This window comes from Leptonychotes weddellii, chromosome 5, assembly GCF_054177405.1.
Source record: "Leptonychotes weddellii isolate Sample4059 chromosome 5, ASM5417740v2, whole genome shotgun sequence".
Classification (NCBI taxonomy): domain Eukaryota; kingdom Metazoa; phylum Chordata; class Mammalia; order Carnivora; family Phocidae; genus Leptonychotes; species Leptonychotes weddellii.
In genome coordinates, this window is record NC_138373.1 from 14564605 (window position 1) to 14583168 (window position 18564).

General features: G+C 41.7%; 1 protein-coding gene and 1 pseudogene across 1 annotated transcript; one reads left to right on the forward strand and one right to left on the reverse strand.

Annotated features, from left to right (window-relative positions):
* Positions 1-8171: 8171 nt before the first annotated feature.
* Positions 8172-18043, reverse strand: LOC145721536 (integrin alpha-M-like). The gene is made up of 6 exons (XM_081819658.1): positions 17541-18043; positions 17169-17239; positions 16907-17024; positions 10799-10929; positions 10208-10353; positions 8172-9493 (listed from the first exon to the last, which is right to left on the reverse strand). Exons 2-6 carry the CDS (start codon positions 17217-17219, stop codon positions 9172-9174), a joined length of 768 nt encoding a protein of 255 aa, XP_081675784.1. The 5' UTR covers positions 17220-17239; positions 17541-18043; the 3' UTR covers positions 8172-9171.
* On the forward strand, positions 10993-11854 carry LOC102738359 (prefoldin subunit 4 pseudogene; annotated as a pseudogene).
* Positions 18044-18564: the final 521 nt, after the last annotated feature.

Below are 18564 nucleotides of genomic sequence, written 5' to 3' on the forward strand. Positions count from 1 at the left end.
CTTAACCAACTGAGCCACCCAGGTGCCTCTGGACCTTTTTTTTTTATTTAAAAAAAAAATCCCTCCCTCTGCGCCCCTGTCCCCCCACTCACACTCTCTCTCTAAAAAAAGTGAGGACACAACATTCTCAAATGCAAAGCTTATTCCTGTGACTTTCCAGCTCAAAGCCCTCTGAAACCTCCTTTACAAAACTCTGACACACATGGCACCTGGTGATGTCCATCCTGGAATCTCAGCCCCCAGGGTGCCTCTGTTTGCACATTTGTGCTCCACATTCTCTGCACTTACCTGGCTGCCCTTGATAACAGCATTGGTCTCCCAGGTACCAGCATTCTCTCTGAACATCACCACCAGGCCAGTGTGCTGATATCGAGGTGCCCCAAGAACCAGGTTTTGTACCCTGCTCCTCAAGATGACTTCAGCAGCATAACCTGAAGATGGTTATCTGAGAAGGTAAGTGCTTTCCTTCACAGACCCTGCCCCCTCTGAGAGACCTATCCCTTGAGTAGGGGCAATGCAGTGGCCCCATGCTTCGTAGGTGGGGATAACTGGACCCTGCACAATATTCCCCTTTGTTAACATAATTAAATGGAAATTTTGAAATTTCTGTCTTTAAAGTTATTCCAAGGGCCCATGAAAAATCCAATGATATATACGTTTTGAGTTATAGCATATCCTGACCCCTTCTTAAAGTTACCCTACCCTTTCCACTTACCCAAGTAAGCATCATTCATGTCTGAATCTACCCTGGTTGTGTTGATGAAGGTAAATTTATCCTTTGACACATGAAGAAAGGCTCCACCAGCCCAGTCAAAGCTCCCCACAGCACCTAGCAAGAGACCATTCTGGAAAACAGGGTAGAACAAGATTGAGCAACCTGCAACTTCAGTGCAATCTTTATCAAAATTCCAATAGTGTTCTTCACAGAAATATAACAAACAATCCTAAAATTTGTATGGAACTACAAAAGACCCCAAATAGCCAAAGAAATTTGGGCAGCCACTGTGGAAAACAGAATGAGGTTCCTCAAAAATTTAAAAATAGAATTACCATTATTATCCAACAATCCTACTTCTGAGGATTTATCCAAATTAAATGAAAACACTAACTCAAAAGATATCTACACTCCCAAGTTCATGAAGCATTATTTACAATAGCCACAACATAAGGGCACCTGGGTGGCTCAGTCAGTTGGTCGTCCAACTCTTGATTTCAGCTCAGGTCATGGTCTTGAGGTTGTGGGATTGAGCCCCATGTTTGGCTCCATGCTGAGCATGGAGTTTGCTTGAGATTCTCTCTCTCCCTCTGGATCTGCCCCTCCCCCCACTCACACCCACTCGCTCTCACTCTCTGTTTCAAAATAAAACGATGAAAAAAAAATTTTTAAAAACAATAGCCAAGATATGGAAATAATCTAAGTGGAAACATCAATGCATGAATAAAGAAAATGTGATATATAACACAATGGAATATTATTTGGCCATAAAAAAGAAGGAAATCCTAAAAAAAAAAAAGAAGGAAATCCTGCCATTTGTGACAACATGTATGGACCGACCTTGAAGGCATTTTGCTAAGCGAAATAAGTCAGAGAAAGACAAATAGGGTATGATCTCACTCATATGTGGAATTTAAAAACAAAACAAAACTGAATTATATAGATGCAGAGAACAGATTGGTGGTTGCAAAAGTCAGTGAATGGGTTGGGAAGGTAGGCAAAATGGGTGATGGTAGTCAACAGGTACAAATTTCCAGTTATTAAATAAATAAATGCAGGGAGGGATGTAATATAAAGCATAGTGAGTATAGTTAATAAAATTGTAATGTATATTTGAAAGTTGCTAAGAAAATAAATATTACCAAGAAGCAGTCCCAAATGGAGGCTATAAAAATGAGAATGAATGAGGCAGAAGAGCAACTCAGTGATATAGAAGATAAAATGATGGAAAATAAGGAAACTGAAAAGAACATAGAAAGAGTGTGCGTGGGTGTCTCAGTCGGTTAAGCATCTGCCTTTGGTTCAGATCATGATCCCAGGGTCCTGGGATCAAGTCCCACATTGGGCTCCCTGCTCAGCAGGGAGCCTGCTCTCCCTCTGCCTGTTGCCCTCCCCACCCCGCTTGTACTCTCTCTCTCTCTCTGTCAAATAAATAAATAAAATCTTTAAAGAGAGAGTGAGAACTACTGAATAACAAAGGGGGACTTAGAGAACTCAGCAGTTCCATAAAGTGAAGTAATAGCTAGATAATAGGGGTCCCAGAAGATGAGCAGGAGAGAGGGGCAGAAGGTTTATTTGAACAAATTACAGCTGATAACTCCCCTAATCTGGAGAAGGAAACAGGCATTCAAGTCCAGGAGGCACAGAGAACCCCCTTAAAATCAATAAAAATAGGTCAACGCCTCGGCATATAATAATGAAGCTTGCAAATTTCAGAGATAGACAGAAAATCCTGAAAGCAGCTCGGAACAAGAGGTCCCTAACCTCCAAGGGTAGAAACATCAGGCTGTCATCAGATGTGTCCAGAGACATACATGGCAGGCCAAAAAGGACTGGCATGACATATTCAACGTGTTAAATGGGAAAAATATGTAGCCAAGAATACTTTATCTAGCAAGGCTGTCATTCAGAATGGAAGGAGAAATAAAGAGTTTCAGAACAAACAAAAACTAAAGGAATTTGTGAACACTAAACCAACCCTGCAAGAAATATTAAAGGGGATCTTCTGAGTGAAGAGAGAGCCCAATAGTAACAAAGACCAGAAAGGAACAGAGACAATCTACAGAAACAGCAACTTTACAGGTAACACAACAGCACTAAATGCATATCTTTCAATAATTAATCTGAATGTAAATTGACTAAATGCTCCAATCAAAAGACACAGGGTATCACACTGGATTAAAGAAAACAAGACCCATCGATATGCCACTTACAAAAGACTCATTTTAAACCCAAAGACACCTCCAGATTGAAAGTGAGGGGTAGAGAAGCATCTATTATCCAAATGGACATCAAAAGAAAACTGGGGTAGCAATCCTTATATCAGACAAACTAGATTTTAAACCAAAGACTGTAATAAGAGATGAAGAAGGACACTGTTCCATAATAAAAGGGTCTATACAACAGGAATATCTAACAACTGTAAATATTTATGCTTTGAACTTGGGATCAGCCAACTATATACACCAATTAATAGCAAAATTAAAGAAACACATTGATAATAATACAGTAATAGTAGCAGATGTTAACACCCCACTGACAGCAATGGACAGATCATCTAAGCAGAAGATCAACAAGGAAACAAGGGCTTTGAATGACACACTGGACCAGATGGACTTCACAGATATATTCAGAGCATTTCATCCTAAAGCAGCAGAATACACATTCTTCTTGAGTGCACATGAAACATTCTCCAGAACAGATCACATCCTGGGTCACAAATCTGGTCTCAACTGGTACAAAAAGACTGAGATTATACCATGTATATTTTCAGAGCACAATGCTTTAAAACTTGAAGTAAACCACAAGAAAAACTTGGGAAGGAACACAAATATATGGAGATTAAAAAATCATCATACTAAAGAATGAATGGATCAACAAGGAAATTAAAGAATTTTGAAAAAATGCATGGAACTAAGTGAAAATGAAAACATGACAGTTCAGAAGCTTTGGGATGCAGTATCTATCAATAGAGACCTTCCTCATGAAACAAGAAAAGTCTCAAATACACAAGCTAACATTACACCTAAAGGAGTTGGGGAAAGAACAGCAAATAAAGCCTAAATCCAGCAGGAGAAGAGAAATAATAAAAATTAGAGCAAAAATCAATGATATAATTTAAAAAAAAAAAAGGAGTAGAACCAATCCACTAGGAGCTGGTTCTTTGAAAGAATTAAGATTGATAAGCCCCTAGCCAACTTATCAAAAAGAAAAGAGAAAAGACCCAAATAAATAAAATCATTAATGAAAGAGGAAAGATCACAACCAACACCGAAGAAACACAAACAGTTATAAGAACATATTATGAGCAACTATTGCCAACAAATTAGGCAATTTGGAAGAAATGGATGCATTCCTAGAAACATAAACTACCAAAACTGAAACAGGAAGAAATGGAAAATGTGAAGAGACCCATAATCAGCAAGGAAGTTGAAGCAATAATCAAAAATCTCCCAACAAACAAGAGTCCAGGGCCAGATGGCTTCCCAGGGGAATTCTACCAAATATTTAAAGAAGAATTAATACCTTTTCTTCTGAAGCTCTTTCATAAAATAGAAATGGAAGGAAAACTTCAAACCCATTTTATGAAGCCAGCATTACCTTCATCCCAAAACCAGACAAAGACCCCACCAAAAAGGAGAATTACAGACCAAAATCCCTGATGAACATGGATGCAAAAATTCTCACCAAGATACTAGCTAATAGGATCCAACAGTACATTAAAAGGATTATTCACAGGGTGCCTGGGTGGCTCAATTGGTTAAGCGGCTGCCTTTGGCTCAGGTATGATCCCAGGGTCCTCGGATCGAGTCCTGCATCAGGCTCCCTGCTCCCCAGGAAGCCTGCTTCTCCCTCTCCCTCTCCCCCTACTTGTGTTCCCTCTCTCGTTGTCTCTCTCTCTGTCAAATGAATAAATAAAATCTTTAAAAAATAAAATAAAATAAAAGGATTATTCACTATGACCAAGTGGGATTTATTCCTGAGCTGCAAGGGTGGTTCAACATCCACAAATCAATCAATGTGATACACCACAATAATAAAAGAAAGGACAAGAACCATAAGATCCTCTCAACTGATGCAAAAAACCTTTGATAAAATTCAGCATCCTTTCTTGATTAAAATTCTCCACCCTTTAGGGATAAAGGGAACATTCCTCAACATCATAAAAGCCATATGTGAAAGATCCACAGTGAATATCATCCTCAACAAGGAAAAACTGAGAGCTTTTTCCCTAAGGTCAGGAACATGACAGGCATGACCACTCTCACCACTGTTGTTCAACATAGTACTGGAAGACCTAGTCTCAGTGATCAGATAACAAAAAGAAATAAAAAGCATCCGAATCAGCAAAGAAGTCAAAATTTCACTCCTCGCAGACAACATGATATTCTATGCAGAAAACCCAAAAGACTCCACCACAGAGTGCTAGAACTGATATAGGAATTCAGCAAAGTTGCAGGATATAAAATCAATGCACAGCAGTAATTTGCATTTCTATACACTAACAATGAGGCAGAATAAAAAGAAATCAAGGAATCAGTCCCATTTACAATTGCACCAAAAACCGTAAGATACCTCAGAATAAACCTAACCAAAGAGGTAAAGGATCTGTACTTTGGAAAAACTAGAACATTTATGAAAGAAATTGAAGAAGGCACAAAGAAGTGGAAAAACATTCCATGCTCATGGATCAGGAAAACAAATATTGTTAAAATGTCCATGCTACCTAGAGCAATCTACACATTTAATGCAATCACTATCAAAATACCATCAACTTTTTTCACAGAGCTGGAACAAATGACCCCAAAATTTGTATGGAACCAGAAAAGACCCTGAATAGCCAAAGAAATATTGAAAAAGAAAACCAAAGCTGGAGGCATCACAATCCAGACTTCCAGCTATATTACAAAGCTGTAATCATCAAGACAGTATGGTACTGGTACAAAAACAGACACATAGATCAATGGAACAGAATAGAGAACCCAGAAATGGACCCTCAAGGTCAAATAATCTTTGACAAAGCAGGAAAGAATATCCAATGGAAAGAGACAGTGTCTTCTACAAATGGTATTGGGAAAACTGGACAGTAACATGCAGAAGAATGAAACTGAACCACTTTCCTATACCATACACAAAAATAAATTCAAAATGGATGAAAGACCTAAATGTGAAACAGGAATGCATCAAAATCCTAGAGGAGAACACAGGCAGCAACCTCTTTGACCTCAGCCACAGCAACTTCCTGTTAGACATGTCTCCAAAGGCAAGAGAAACAAAAGCAAAGATGAACTCTTGGGACCTCATCAAAATGAAAAGCTTTTGCACAGCAAAGGAAACAGTCAATAAAACTAAAAGGCAACCTATGGAATGGGAGAAGATATTTGCAAATGTCTTATCAAATAAAGGGCTAGTATCCAAGATCTATAAAGAACTTATGAAACTCAACACCCAAAAAACAAAAAATCCAATCAAGAAATGGGCAGAAGGCATGAATAGACACTTTTCCAAAGAAGACATCCAGATGGCTAACAGAACATGAAAAAATGCTCAACATCACTGGGCATCAGGGAAATACAAATCAAAACCACAACGAGATATCACCTCACACCAGTCAGAATGGCTAAAATGAACAACTCAGGAAACAACAAATATTGGCAAGGATGTGGAGAAAGAGTGTGGGTGGGAATGCAAACTGGTGCAGCCACTCTGGAAAACAGTATGGGGATTCCTCAAAAAGTGAAAAATAAAGCTACCTTACAACCCAGCAACTGCACTACTTGGTATTTACCCAAAGGATACAAACATCATGATTCGAAAGGGCACATGCACCCCAATGTTTATAGCAGCAATGTCCCCAATAGCCAAAATATGGAAAGAGTCCAGATGTCCATCCACAGATGAATGGATAAAGAAGATGTGGTATACATATACAATGGAATATTACTCAGCCATAAAAAAGAATGAAATCTTACCATTTGCAATGATGTGGATGGAACTAGTGGGGAATTATGCTAAGCGAAATAAGTCAGAGAAAGATAAATACCATATGATTTCACTCATATGTGGAGTTTAAGAAATAAAACAGATGAACATAGGGGAAAGGAAGGAGGGAAGGAAAAATTAAATAAGATGAAAATAGGGAGGCAAAGCATAAGAGATACTGAACTTAAGGAAACTAACTGAGGGTTGCTGGAGGGCAGGTGAGGGGGAAGGGGTAATTGAGTGATGGGCATTAGGAGGGCACTTGATGTAATGAGCACTGGGTGTTATATGCAACTGATGAATCACTAAATTCTTCCTCTGAAACTAATAATACAGTATATGTTAACTAAATTGAATTTAAATAAAGAGATGTTTAATTTTTTTAATTTAAAAAAGAAAATAAATCTTAAAGTTTTCATCACAAGAAAAAAAAATTTGTAACATATGTAGGGATGAATATTAATTAGACTTATTGTAGTGATCATTTCACAATATATACATATATCAAATCATTATGTTGTATACCTGTATGATATCATACCATATACCCATATCCATATCATATATCCTCAACAATAACAACAAAAAAACAGGATTGATAAGGAAAAGAAAAGGGACCACTGCTCCCCATCAAAGAAGTGCCTCCCAACAAGTACTCATTGCAGATAAAAGCCCCCAAACCCTTGCACGTCTTCTCCTTCCTCTTGCCCAATCCCAATTTAATGAAGGACCACTTACAGCGGTGATGGCAGCACTGAAGCCTTCCTGAGACATCTCATGCTCAAAGGAGCTGGTACTTCCTGTCTGAGTACCTGTGAGGAGGAGAGCCTTCTACATTAAAGAAAGCAGAAGAACTGGAACTCAAATGCTATGGTGACCAGACAAAAGGAGGTTCAGATGGCAGCTATTTGAATTAGAAAGCACATACCCCTTTTAAAGAGATGGTGGCTATTTGGCTCCAACTGGTTTTTGCCACATGGGAATGCAGTCTAATCTTCCAACTTTTTAAGACAAACCATAAATCCAGATTGTATTTGACCCTTCCCCCAGTGTTTTAAATTCTTTTAATCAGTAAACATTTATTGAGCACCCTCTATGTATCAGGCACTGTTCTAGACACTGGAGATACAGCATTGAATCAGACAAATGCTGTCAACATATCCAAATTCTTGGAGAAATACTGTCTGAGGTTTGGCTCCCCTACCCTCCAATTTTCCAGTCTACAGCCAAGGCTTGCAAAGTAAAGATAAAGTCTAGATCCTTTGATTTCAAAGGAAATGACCAAGTGAGGCCAGAGCTGCTGGGAACTAGAGGAAGTAGAGAAAGAGTTGAATTGATCCTGAGAGTCAGGATACCAAGGGTTAGGAGGGTCTAGTTTCTAGAAGGGAAATGCATGTTGGAGGGTAAGGGGCTGCCTCTGGAGCTGCTGCAGGAATGCAGAACCTTAGCTTACCCTCAATTGCAAAGATCTTTTCCTGAAGCTGGTTTTGAATGGTCTTCAGAGCTTCAAAGTTATTCACCCGGAACACATGATCACGAGGAGGCTTGGATGCAATGGTATTAAGCTCTTCACGATTTTTTGGACTGTTGAAAGCATCACCCACCTGTTACCAAGGAATAGTGGCCAAATCAGACACCATCTGGGGTTAGCAGTCTCATCCAGCAAAGAAAATTCTGCAGGAAAAGAATCTGAAACAGTATCTGTCAAATGAGGGAATGCACCAGAAGGCCCCTGGGACAGGGCCACCAAGTATAATAAAACAGGTTGTGCACTGCATGAGGCATTCTGTCAAGGGAGTAATTAGCAGCTAAAATCCAGCTTTTGGTCCTTTTGCTGTGCCATGCCCAGCACATGTGTGGGGCTGACCTCTCCCCAGAGTAAAGGGAGTCTTTTCCTCTATATGAAGCAGTTTCCTACTTGTCAAGCCATGCACCGATGACGATACCTTTCTCTATGTCATACAAGGTACTGTGGTAGTTTGATTACACTGATGATCCCAATTCTTTACCCTTTCCTATATCCAAGCCCTTTCCCCCAAAACTTTGCTGTATCCTCTTACTCATAGCAGAGTAATCTGCCCTGCTTATGTCTCTGGGTGCAGCCATGTGTCTTGATAATATCCATTAGCATAATATCCATGATGCAGAAAGAGGTTTCAAAAAGTGCTTGCAACATTTCCATTTGCTCTTTTGTTCCTCTGCCTTCACCATGAGGATATGCCCAGGCTGGCCCATGGGAGGATAACACAGGGAGCAGAAGAACCAAGTTACCCCACTTGTTCCAGCCATTCCAGTCCAGCAAACAGACATAACTGGCAACCCTCAGAAATGGAGAGAGTTCAGCCAAGATCAGCAGAGCTGCCAACCAACCTTCAAATGAATACAGATGTACGAGTGAGCCAGTCAAAACCAGAAAAATTGCCCCGCAGGACTACAGACTCATTTAGTGTTTTAAAGACTGAATTCTGAGATAATTAGTTATACAGCATCATTGTAACAATAGTTAACTGATACAGGCCCATATGGGCTAGCAATGACCCTTGGCCCACCCTGGTTTTAGGGATATTTTCAAACTGAAGGAAGGGTGTATCCAAACAGAAATGCTCCACAGAAGCATCAGGCCCGAGAGCCACATTTCCTACCCCAATGACATAGCGAATGATCCCCTCTCTGTCTGCTTCAGGGATGACATCCTTGTATTCCAAGGGATCGCCAAACTTTTCTCCATCTGTGATGACAACTATGATCTTAAGGGCATTCTCCCGGGCTCCACTACTGCTATGAAACAGTTCTCTTCTGTCCAGGGAAGAGGAAAGAAAAGTCAACTGTGAATAGACAGAGATACTCTTAATGCTAGGGAGGGAATGTCAGCAGTCACAGACACAGATGCAGCTAAGAGGAGTTCAGGCTCCCCTGGAATGAACACTGAGATGTGGCTGCCCCAAGACCTGGAAAGACAGCAAGAGAAAGGAGAAGCGTGGAAGGAAAGGAAATCCTCACTGCCTTTATATACTTTTGCATAGACTGATTTTTTTTTTAGCTATTATTCCTCTTAAATTAAAACAAAATTTAAGCTTAATGCACCCTCACAAACCTTTCCTGGTTTGATGCAAAAGCTCTCTAGCTCATCTTCCTGAACTTTTGTCCCAACCTCCACCCTCACCTCTGCACACACACACACACACACACACCAGAGTGAACTTCCAAAACAAGATATGGCGACATCTTCTCACTGCTTAAAACATTCAGTGGATCCCCACTCACTTTCCAGTTGCCTTAAGTGACCTGGCCTCAAATGATCTCTGTAGCTTCCCTCTAACCTTACCCTCACATCTCCCCTTCACTCCTACCTTTACTCACAACTTGTATTTCATGAGTGTACCATGAAAAGTCCCTCCTCCACCTTTACTCATGTCCTTCACCCCAGCCCTGTCTGAACAATCCCCTTCATTCTTCGAATCCCAGCAAAAAAATATCACCTCCTCCTTCCATCCTAAGCAGAGAGCTTACACTACTTTGCGGATTCCTGTGGCAGTGTGTGTCCTCCCGTACAGCTGTCTTATTGATTTCACCAGAAATTCTGGGTCAGGGTTTTTCTTGAACTGATTGAAGGTGAAATGTGTCTGGAAGTCTTCAGAGAACTGCATCAAAGAAAACTGGGAACAGGCATCTGGCATTACATTGGAGAAAGTGACCCTCCTCACACTTACCCATCTCCCAGGAAGCCCTACATAAATCTTGAAACATTCCAGTCTCCAAATCCCTCCAAATTCTACACTGTCCCCAGTCCTTCTGCCTCACCAGGACAGAGATCTGCCATCAGCTCCCACTACTAAGTATTAGAACTCAGCCCAAGATGACATGTTTTATCTCCCATACCAACCCTTATCAATTAGTCAGAGCTGCTTGCTTTACAGAGGGCTGGAAGAAGCTGAGGCTGCATCCAGACAGAGCAGGAAAGAGAATCATGAAAGAAAACCATGATCAACTGGCAATTTGACAATGTCTGCAATAGAAGTAAAAGGGGAAAGTGGCGGCCTCATTGCCATGTATTTGCCAGCATTATATGAGCTATTTTCTAACCTACCCATATGGCCTCACCAAGGTTTTGGACTTCTTGAATCGATTCATCACAGTTGAGACAAAGTTCTTCATCCGCTGAAAGTCATTCGGGATGATGCTACCAGAGCCATCAATCAAGAAGGCAATATCACTGTCCTGCCGAGGGCACTCTTGGAGAACAAGAGAAAGAGCATGAACTAATTAAGTACTTGAGACTGGGGTTCATTTTTTGCATGTCAGCTCTCTGCTAAGCAGTGAAAATAAAAGGTAAACAATATGCAACCCATGTTCCAAGCTTAATAAAAACATGGACACAATCCCAAGATCACAGCCACCAAGAAGAAGGCATCTGCCAGAAAATACCGATGTTACTTTTGAAGATCAACAAAAGATAAACAAATTTTCATGGAATACAAGGAGAATCCTGTAACTGAAGGAAGAAATAGAAGTAAAAAAGAAACAACTACAAAATTCAGAAGATGCTTGTAAGGATATCATGCTTGCAGATAGATGACTACTGCTTAATGATACCTTATCAAACTGGTGATGTTTTCATTAGCCATTCACAAGAATAAACACAAGAAATGCTCAGAGAAGCAAAGAAAAATTTGCAGGAAGAAATTGATGCCTTTGAATCTGGAGTGGAATCAATTCAGCAGGTGTTAGCATATTTAAAAGTTCAATTATATGCAAAATTTGAGAGCAAAATAAACCTTGAGGCTGATGAAAGTTAAACACTTTATAATACTTTTTAAAATTTGTTTAATAAACTTGAATGTTGTTTCATACAATTTGAAATATGGATGAAGTATAGAGAATTTTGGTTAATTCTGCCCAAGGAAGTCAGGAAAAGTAGTGATATGAGAGCTAACTCTGAGAATGAGAAATAATTTGCCAGAAATACAAAGAAAGAAATATATTATAGTAAAAAAAATGAATAGTACATATAACAATATGCTGGATGTCCTCCTCCCTTCTGTCCCCAGCCCCAAATCCACTTTCTACCCTCCTCCAATCTGCTCTGCACCCCAGGAAGTCAGCCACATGGACCACATGCATTTTGGGTTTCTTTGCCCCCTGATTTCTATTTGGATTTGCCCAATTAGGAGCCTCAACAGAAGACTGGAGGGAGGGAAGAATGAGATCAGAGTATTCTCCCTGTACTCCCTCCCGGGAAGGTTGCTTTGGGCCAGCTGTGACCCTCAGTGGAAGATCATTGTGTGCTCCTTCAAGGAGGCACACTCCTGACAACTCTCTCCTCTTCTGAATTCTGGTTACTTCTCCCTCTCCTTGTCCAATCAGCCTAGGAGTGGAAACAGTTCTGCTGCTGCTTGCCCTGGGTTCCTGGATCATCTACTGTAGTTCCCTAAGACTCTATCAAACCTTTAAAATTAGTCCCTTTGTAAATAAACCCTTCCCAAATTATTCTAACTGGAGTGTACCATCTATTCCAGTCAATACCCTGACTGATACAAAGGAAATGAACCTAAAATAATTCTGCAGAATTGAGGGATGGAAATGGCACTACTAAGATAAATCTGTGTGATGAGGATGGAGATGAGCCTATGTCATTAAGCACAGGAAAGTTGGGAAGGGCCTCTCTATCCAAAAAAAGAAGTTTGACTTTATACCTTAGGCAGTGGAAAGCCACTGAAGTTTTCTTAGAAAAGGGGGTGAGGTGATCTTTTTTGTATTTAGAAAGATTACTGTAGTAATGAAAAGTTTCTAGCCACTCTATTCACGATTGCCAAACATTGGAAACAACCCAAACATCTTTCAATGTGTGAACAGATGAACTTGTGACTGGGACTGTGGTAAATCTATGCAATGGAATACTATTTGGCAATGAAAATGGAAAGAACTACTGATACACACAACAACATGGATGAATTGCAAATACATTATGCTAGTGAAAGAAGCCACTCTCAAAAGGTTATAATTCCATTTATGTAGCTTTCTTGAAAAGACAAACTATATTGTGATGGAGAACAGATTAGTGAGTGCCAAGGGCTAGGATGGAGGGGGAGAAGGCAACTAACTATAAAGAGATAGCACCAGGGGCCCCTGGGTGGCTCAGTCAGTTAAGTGTCTGCCTTCGGCTTGGGTCATGATCCCAGGGTCCTGGGATCGAGCCCCATGTTGGGCTCCCTGCTCAGTGGGGAGTCTGCTTTTCCCTTGCCTTCTGCCTGCCATTCCCCCTGCTTGGACTCTCTCTCTCTGTGTCAAATAAATAAATAAAATCTTTTTTTAAAAAAAGAGAGATAGCATGAAGGATTTTTTTAGGGGAGTGACAGAACTCTTGTATTCTGTTCATGTTGGGTTTTTTTTTTAAGATTTTATTTTTAGGGATGCCTGGGTGGTTCAGTCAGTTAAGTCTGCCTTTGGCTTGGGTCATGATCCCAGGGGCCTGGGATAGAGTCCTGCATTGGGCTCCTTGCTCAGTGGAGAGCCTGCTTCTCCCTTTGCCTGCTGCTCCCCCTGCTTGTGCTCTCTCTCTCTCTCTCTGACAAATAAATAAAATCTTTTTTAAAAATATTTTATTTTTAAGTAATCTCTACAACCAGCATGGGGCTGGAACTCACAACCCAGAGATCAAGAGTCACATGCTCTACCAACTGAGTCAGCCAGGCACCCCATGTTCATGTTGGTTTTTTGTGAAAATCTATACATACCTTAAAATTCAGGGAACTGTACACTAAAAGAAAAAAGGCCAATTTTACTGTATGATCTTTGAAAAAATAAAATTACCCCCAAAAAAGTATTGGCTTTTTTTTTTTAATTTTATTATGTTATGTTAGTCACCATACAATACATCATTGGTTTTTGATGTGGTGATCCACGATCCATTGTTTTCATATAACACCCAGTGCTCCATGCAGTACGTGCCCTCCTTAATACCCATCACCGGGCTAACCAATCCCCCCTCCCCCCTCCCCTCTAAAACTCTGTTTGTTTCTCAGGGTCCATAGTCTCTCATGGTTCATCTCTCCCTCCAATTCCCACCGCCCCCCCGTTTTTCCCTTCCTTCTCCTAATGTCCTCCGTGCTATTCCTTATGTTCCACAAATAAGTGAAACCATATGATAATTGACTTTCTCTGCTTGACTTATTTCACTTAGCATAATCTCCTCCAGTCCCATCCATGTTGATGTAAAAGTTGGGTATTCATCCTCTCTGATGACTGAGTAATATTCCATTGTATATATGGACCACATCTTCTTTATCCATTCATCTCTTGAAGGGCATCTCGGCTCTTTCCACAGTTTGGCTATTGCAGACATTGCTGCTATGAACATTGGGGTGCATATGGAGTATTGGCTTTTTAAAAATAGATAAGCAGATTCTAACATTTATATGGAAAATATACAAAGAAAATTAACCAGAAAAATTTTTGAAAATCTCAAAGATATGTTAAATGAAAAGAATCAAGTGTGTACAACATGCTACCATTTGTGGCACAAAGTGAAGACTACAGATATGTATATGTTTGTGAATATAGAGTATCTCCAGAAGACACAAGAAACTGGTAACAGTGGTTGAATCCCAGAAAGAAAACAGTAGGCTGTGGGAACCAAGAGAGAGAAGTATTATGTGCTTTGAATTTTGAATCATTTTTAAAGACCTGAAAATGTTTTTTAGAATGAAAAGTATGGAATCCTGAGAGTGAGGACTGAAGACAGAAATGTGAGAGTAAGAGCTGAAGCCACAGAACTGAATGTAATTGGGCAGGAAGAACACATGGACAATAGAAGCTGTAACCTGGTACCCCTACCATGCAAAAAAGGCAGAGGAAGTTGGCCTGGAGATGAAGTTTAGCAGAAGCCTTTGGCAGGGGAAGAAGCAAGAGGGAAGGAGAGAGGGGAGGGGGGAGTGGAAGAGAAGGGAGGAGAGGGGAGAAATCTGGAGCCAAGGTGTCTGGCGAAGGAAGAGATGATCTGTGCGTTACATCAGAAAAGTCAGCAAACATGAGGACAGAATAGAGATTTGGCATTTAGGGAGTCACAAATGCCATTGGCAAGAGGAAGATTTATATGATGGTTGGACAGAAGCCAGATGTCAGACAGTGAAGAATGGTGATATGGGGGAAATGGAAACAAGAGGAGAGAACTCTTTCAAGAAGTTTGGTGGTGAAAGAAAGGAGAAATAGCAGAAGATGTAGAGGAGACCAGGGAGAAGAAAGGTTATTTTCATTGCTATCAATTTTGGTGATTGGTTGTTTTTAAGTTATGGGTAAGTGTGAGCATGTTTACATTCAAAGGAGGGGGAGAAATTTAAGCTCCTGGAGAGAATTAATGATTGAGGATGTGGGCTTTGAGTTGGTGATGTGATAAAGCCTCAAAACCCCAGATAGTGGGCGCCTGGGTGGCTCAGTCATTGGGCATCTGCCTTCAGCTCAGGTCATGATCCCAGGGTCCTGGGATCGAGCCCCACATCAGACTCCCTGCTCCGTGGGAAGCCTGCTTCTCCCTCTCCCGCTCCCCCTGCTTGTGTTCCTTTTCTCACTGTCTCTCTCTCTGTCAAATAAATAAATAAAATCTTAAAAAAAAAAAAAGCTCAGATAGAAAAGTGATTCATGGAAAGGCAGACAGTCAGGTATCCCTCTAAAACCAGTGAGACATTGCCAAAAGTGTTGCCATTGCAAAAATTTGAACAAGGAGAAGGGGTAAGCAGAGGGAGTTCATCCCTGACAACCTTGATTTTCTTTGTGAAGAAGGAAGGAAAGTTATCTGTTGAGAGTAAAGTACAAAGGAGCAGAGTTGAGGGAAAAAAAAAAACTATAAAAGGAAGATATATCTGCCCTTGGTAACAGAACCAACTTGAAGACAAGCAAAAGGATGGCCAAGCAGTTGAAGACAGAAGTGGCAGAAAGCAGTTTAGAAAAAAGATACAGTCACTCACTCACTCTCTTTCAATCAAAAAATGTTTGGGGAACAAGGGTGTAATAGGCAGCCACCAAAGTGGTGCACAAGGTTCTCAACCTCCTGGAAATAACGTCCTCACATAGTCACCTTCTCTTGAGTGGGAGATGGACTTTTTGTCTCACTTCAAAGGAACATAAGATGGCAGAAGTAATGTACTATTCCTCTTGAGATTAGATTATGAAAAGACTGATTTCTTTCTTGGGTATTTTTTCTCTCTCTTGCTTTCCTACTCCCTTGTTTACTCACTCTGAGGGAAGTCAGCTGCTCTAGGAGGAGCAGATGTAAGCTGCTTTATAGGGAGCCTCATGGGACAAGCAACTGAGAGAAGCCTCCAGCCAACAGCCAGTGAAAACTGAGGTCCTCAGTCCAACAATCCTGTAAATGAGCTTGGAAGTGGATACTCTTCCCCCAGTCAAGCCTTTAGATGGGAGCACAGCTCCAGTTTAACAAATTAACTTCAATTTCATGAAAAACACTGAGGCAGAGGCACCCAGCTAAGCCATGCCCAGATTCCCCATTCACAGGAACTGTAATATAATTACCGTTTATTGTTTTTAGCTGCTAAGTTTAGGGCAATTTGTTAAGCAGCAATAGATAAAAGAGCATAGAGTAATGAACAAGGTAGGCAGTATCCCTGCTATCATGAAGCCTACATTCTAGAAGAAAAGAGAAAAGAAACAAATAAAATATGTATATACCGATATGAAGATGGTAAAGTGTGACAATATGGTAGGAAGTAACGGTGGAAATGATAAGAGCCACTCAGGAAAGGCCTCTTTGAAGAGGTGACATTTGAGCTGACAGTAATGGATTGTCAGCTAAGATCTGAGGGAAGAGCATTCCAGGCTGAAGGAATAGTAAGTGTAAAGGCCGTGAGGCAGGGACAGCTTGGTGTCATTCTTGGAGAAGAAAGGCAGCCAGAGTGCCTGGAGCACAGTGGCTGAAGTAGAAAAGTTGGGAGAGCCTCAAAATGATCAGGAGACTCGGGCACTTACTCTAAGGATGATGGGGGGGATATCATCTCACAAAGAAGAGTGGCTATATCAGGACTTTTCTTAAAGTTCAAGACCCTCGCATCTCCCCCCACTCTCTCTGTTGGAGCCCAATTCCCTCCGGCTTCTGCACCTAGACCTCTAAGTCAACTCTCAGGCTGTAAACAGCCCCCATCCCAGTTCTGCCCTTACCCTTACATTGCCCATCTGTATTCTCTGCCAAAAGCCACCTACCTCTGAGCTTCTCTGGGAAAGTCTGGGGCTGCTGCCATAGGTTGGGTCCAAACAGGAAGCATAAGCCGTTCACATAGGTGTTCTCATTACAAGTTTGGTGCACAGTGGGGCCACAGGCCTAGGGAAGTTGCAGGTGGGAGGGGTTGTTCCTGCTTCCTGTCCTTTCACCCCAGCACCTCTACCCTCCACAGACCACAGCCCCAGCAGCCATGGGCCCCTAACACCTTCCCTCAGGACACTCCCATGACCAAGGACAACTCACCAGCAGTCGGAAAGGGCTGGTGGCAAATGCCAGAGACAGGCCCAGAGACATGTTCACCGCTTCCAGGGGGACTGAGGAGACATATATACATGGTCACCTTCATGGAGTAAAAGGGGTTCTGTGAAGGTGAACAGAGGTCACTTTGACCTGAGAGACATGGAGACCTGACAGGTCAAGGAGGAACCCAAGTCCTAGGAAAGGAACATGAACAGAGTACCTGAGGATGTCTGAGGTAGAGTCTGTATGCAGCACAGAGGTTGGGGAGCTGAATACCTGGGCCCCCAACCATACACCCCCAAAACAAAAGGAATGCCTGGCAAGTACATACAGGTGGAAACCTAGCCCTGGGTCCCGGGGGGGGCAGTGACTCACCCTGCAGGTGGATGGACTCACACTTGCCCGTGCTGTAGTCACACTGGTAGAGGCCACCTGTTTGGTTGGCAGCCTTTATCTCCTGGGGGGCTCCAACCACAAACCTGGGGGGGTGGTAAGGTAGGAACAAATCACCTCAGGGACAAGAGAAAACTCTGACATGTGGGGAGAGAAGGAGACCATAGAAGTTCGGCCACCCAGAGGAAAGTGAGGAGAGCCAACCCTCACATATACTTCCCAATTCCCAGAAAGGGAAGAAAGACTCAGCAAAGAAAAAAGTGGGAAAATTTTAAATCTTGGAAGGGGAAGGGCTCTCTAAGAATGACACAAAACCAATAAGTCATTTAAAAGTTGTTGAATCCTATATTATACACCTGAAACTAATATAACACTGTATGTTAACTATACTAGAATTAAATTTTTTAAAAAATGAATAAATTCAACCACAGACCACAGTCATTTTAAATAAGTTTCTGTATGTGATATCAGGGAAATGCAAATCAAAACCCAATGAGGGGGGAGGAGCAAGATGGCGGAGGAGTAGGAGATCTGGATTTCCTCTGGTCCCAGGAATTCAGCTGGATAGGGATCAAACCATTCTGAACACCTATGAACTCAACAGGAGATCGAAGAAAAGAATAGCAGCAACTCTCTGAACAGAAAAGCGACCACTTTCTGGAAGGTAAGACGTGCAGAGAAGTGAATCCGAGGCGATATTTGGGAAGATAGACGACAGGGGAGGGTGCCTCCATCAGCCGCTACCAGCAAGTGATAGAGCAGCGGAGCACAAAATCGGAACTTTTAGAAGTCTGCTCCGCTGAGGGATGTGGCTAAGCGGGTGTGGAACCCTCACGGGACAGTGTGGTCTCAGGACCCTCGGGGTCAAAGAAAGACCGGGGGTGCCTGAGTGCGGCAGAGCTCCCAGGTATTGGAGCGGGGAAGCCGGCTGCAGAGACGGAGCCGAGGAGCAGGCTCTCCGCTCGGGGTGGCCATAAACCATGATCCGCGGCACAGTCGGGCCACT

What these genes read in the sequence shown, in the direction of transcription:
- LOC145721536 (XM_081819658.1), bottom strand. Translation starts at nt 17,219, where the DNA reads ATGTCTCTGGGCCTGTCTCTGGCATTTGCCACCAGCCCTTTCCGACTG. An exon ending in CCAGCCCTTTCCGACTGCTG is followed by an intron (nt 17,025 to 17,168) that starts GTGAGTTGTCCT and finishes CAACTTCCCTAG; the next exon opens with GCCTGTGGCCCCACTGTGCA. An exon ending in TCAAGAAGTCCAAAACCTTG is followed by an intron (nt 10,354 to 10,798) that starts GTGAGGCCATAT and finishes GCCTGTTCCCAG; the next exon opens with TTTTCTTTGATGCAGTTCTC.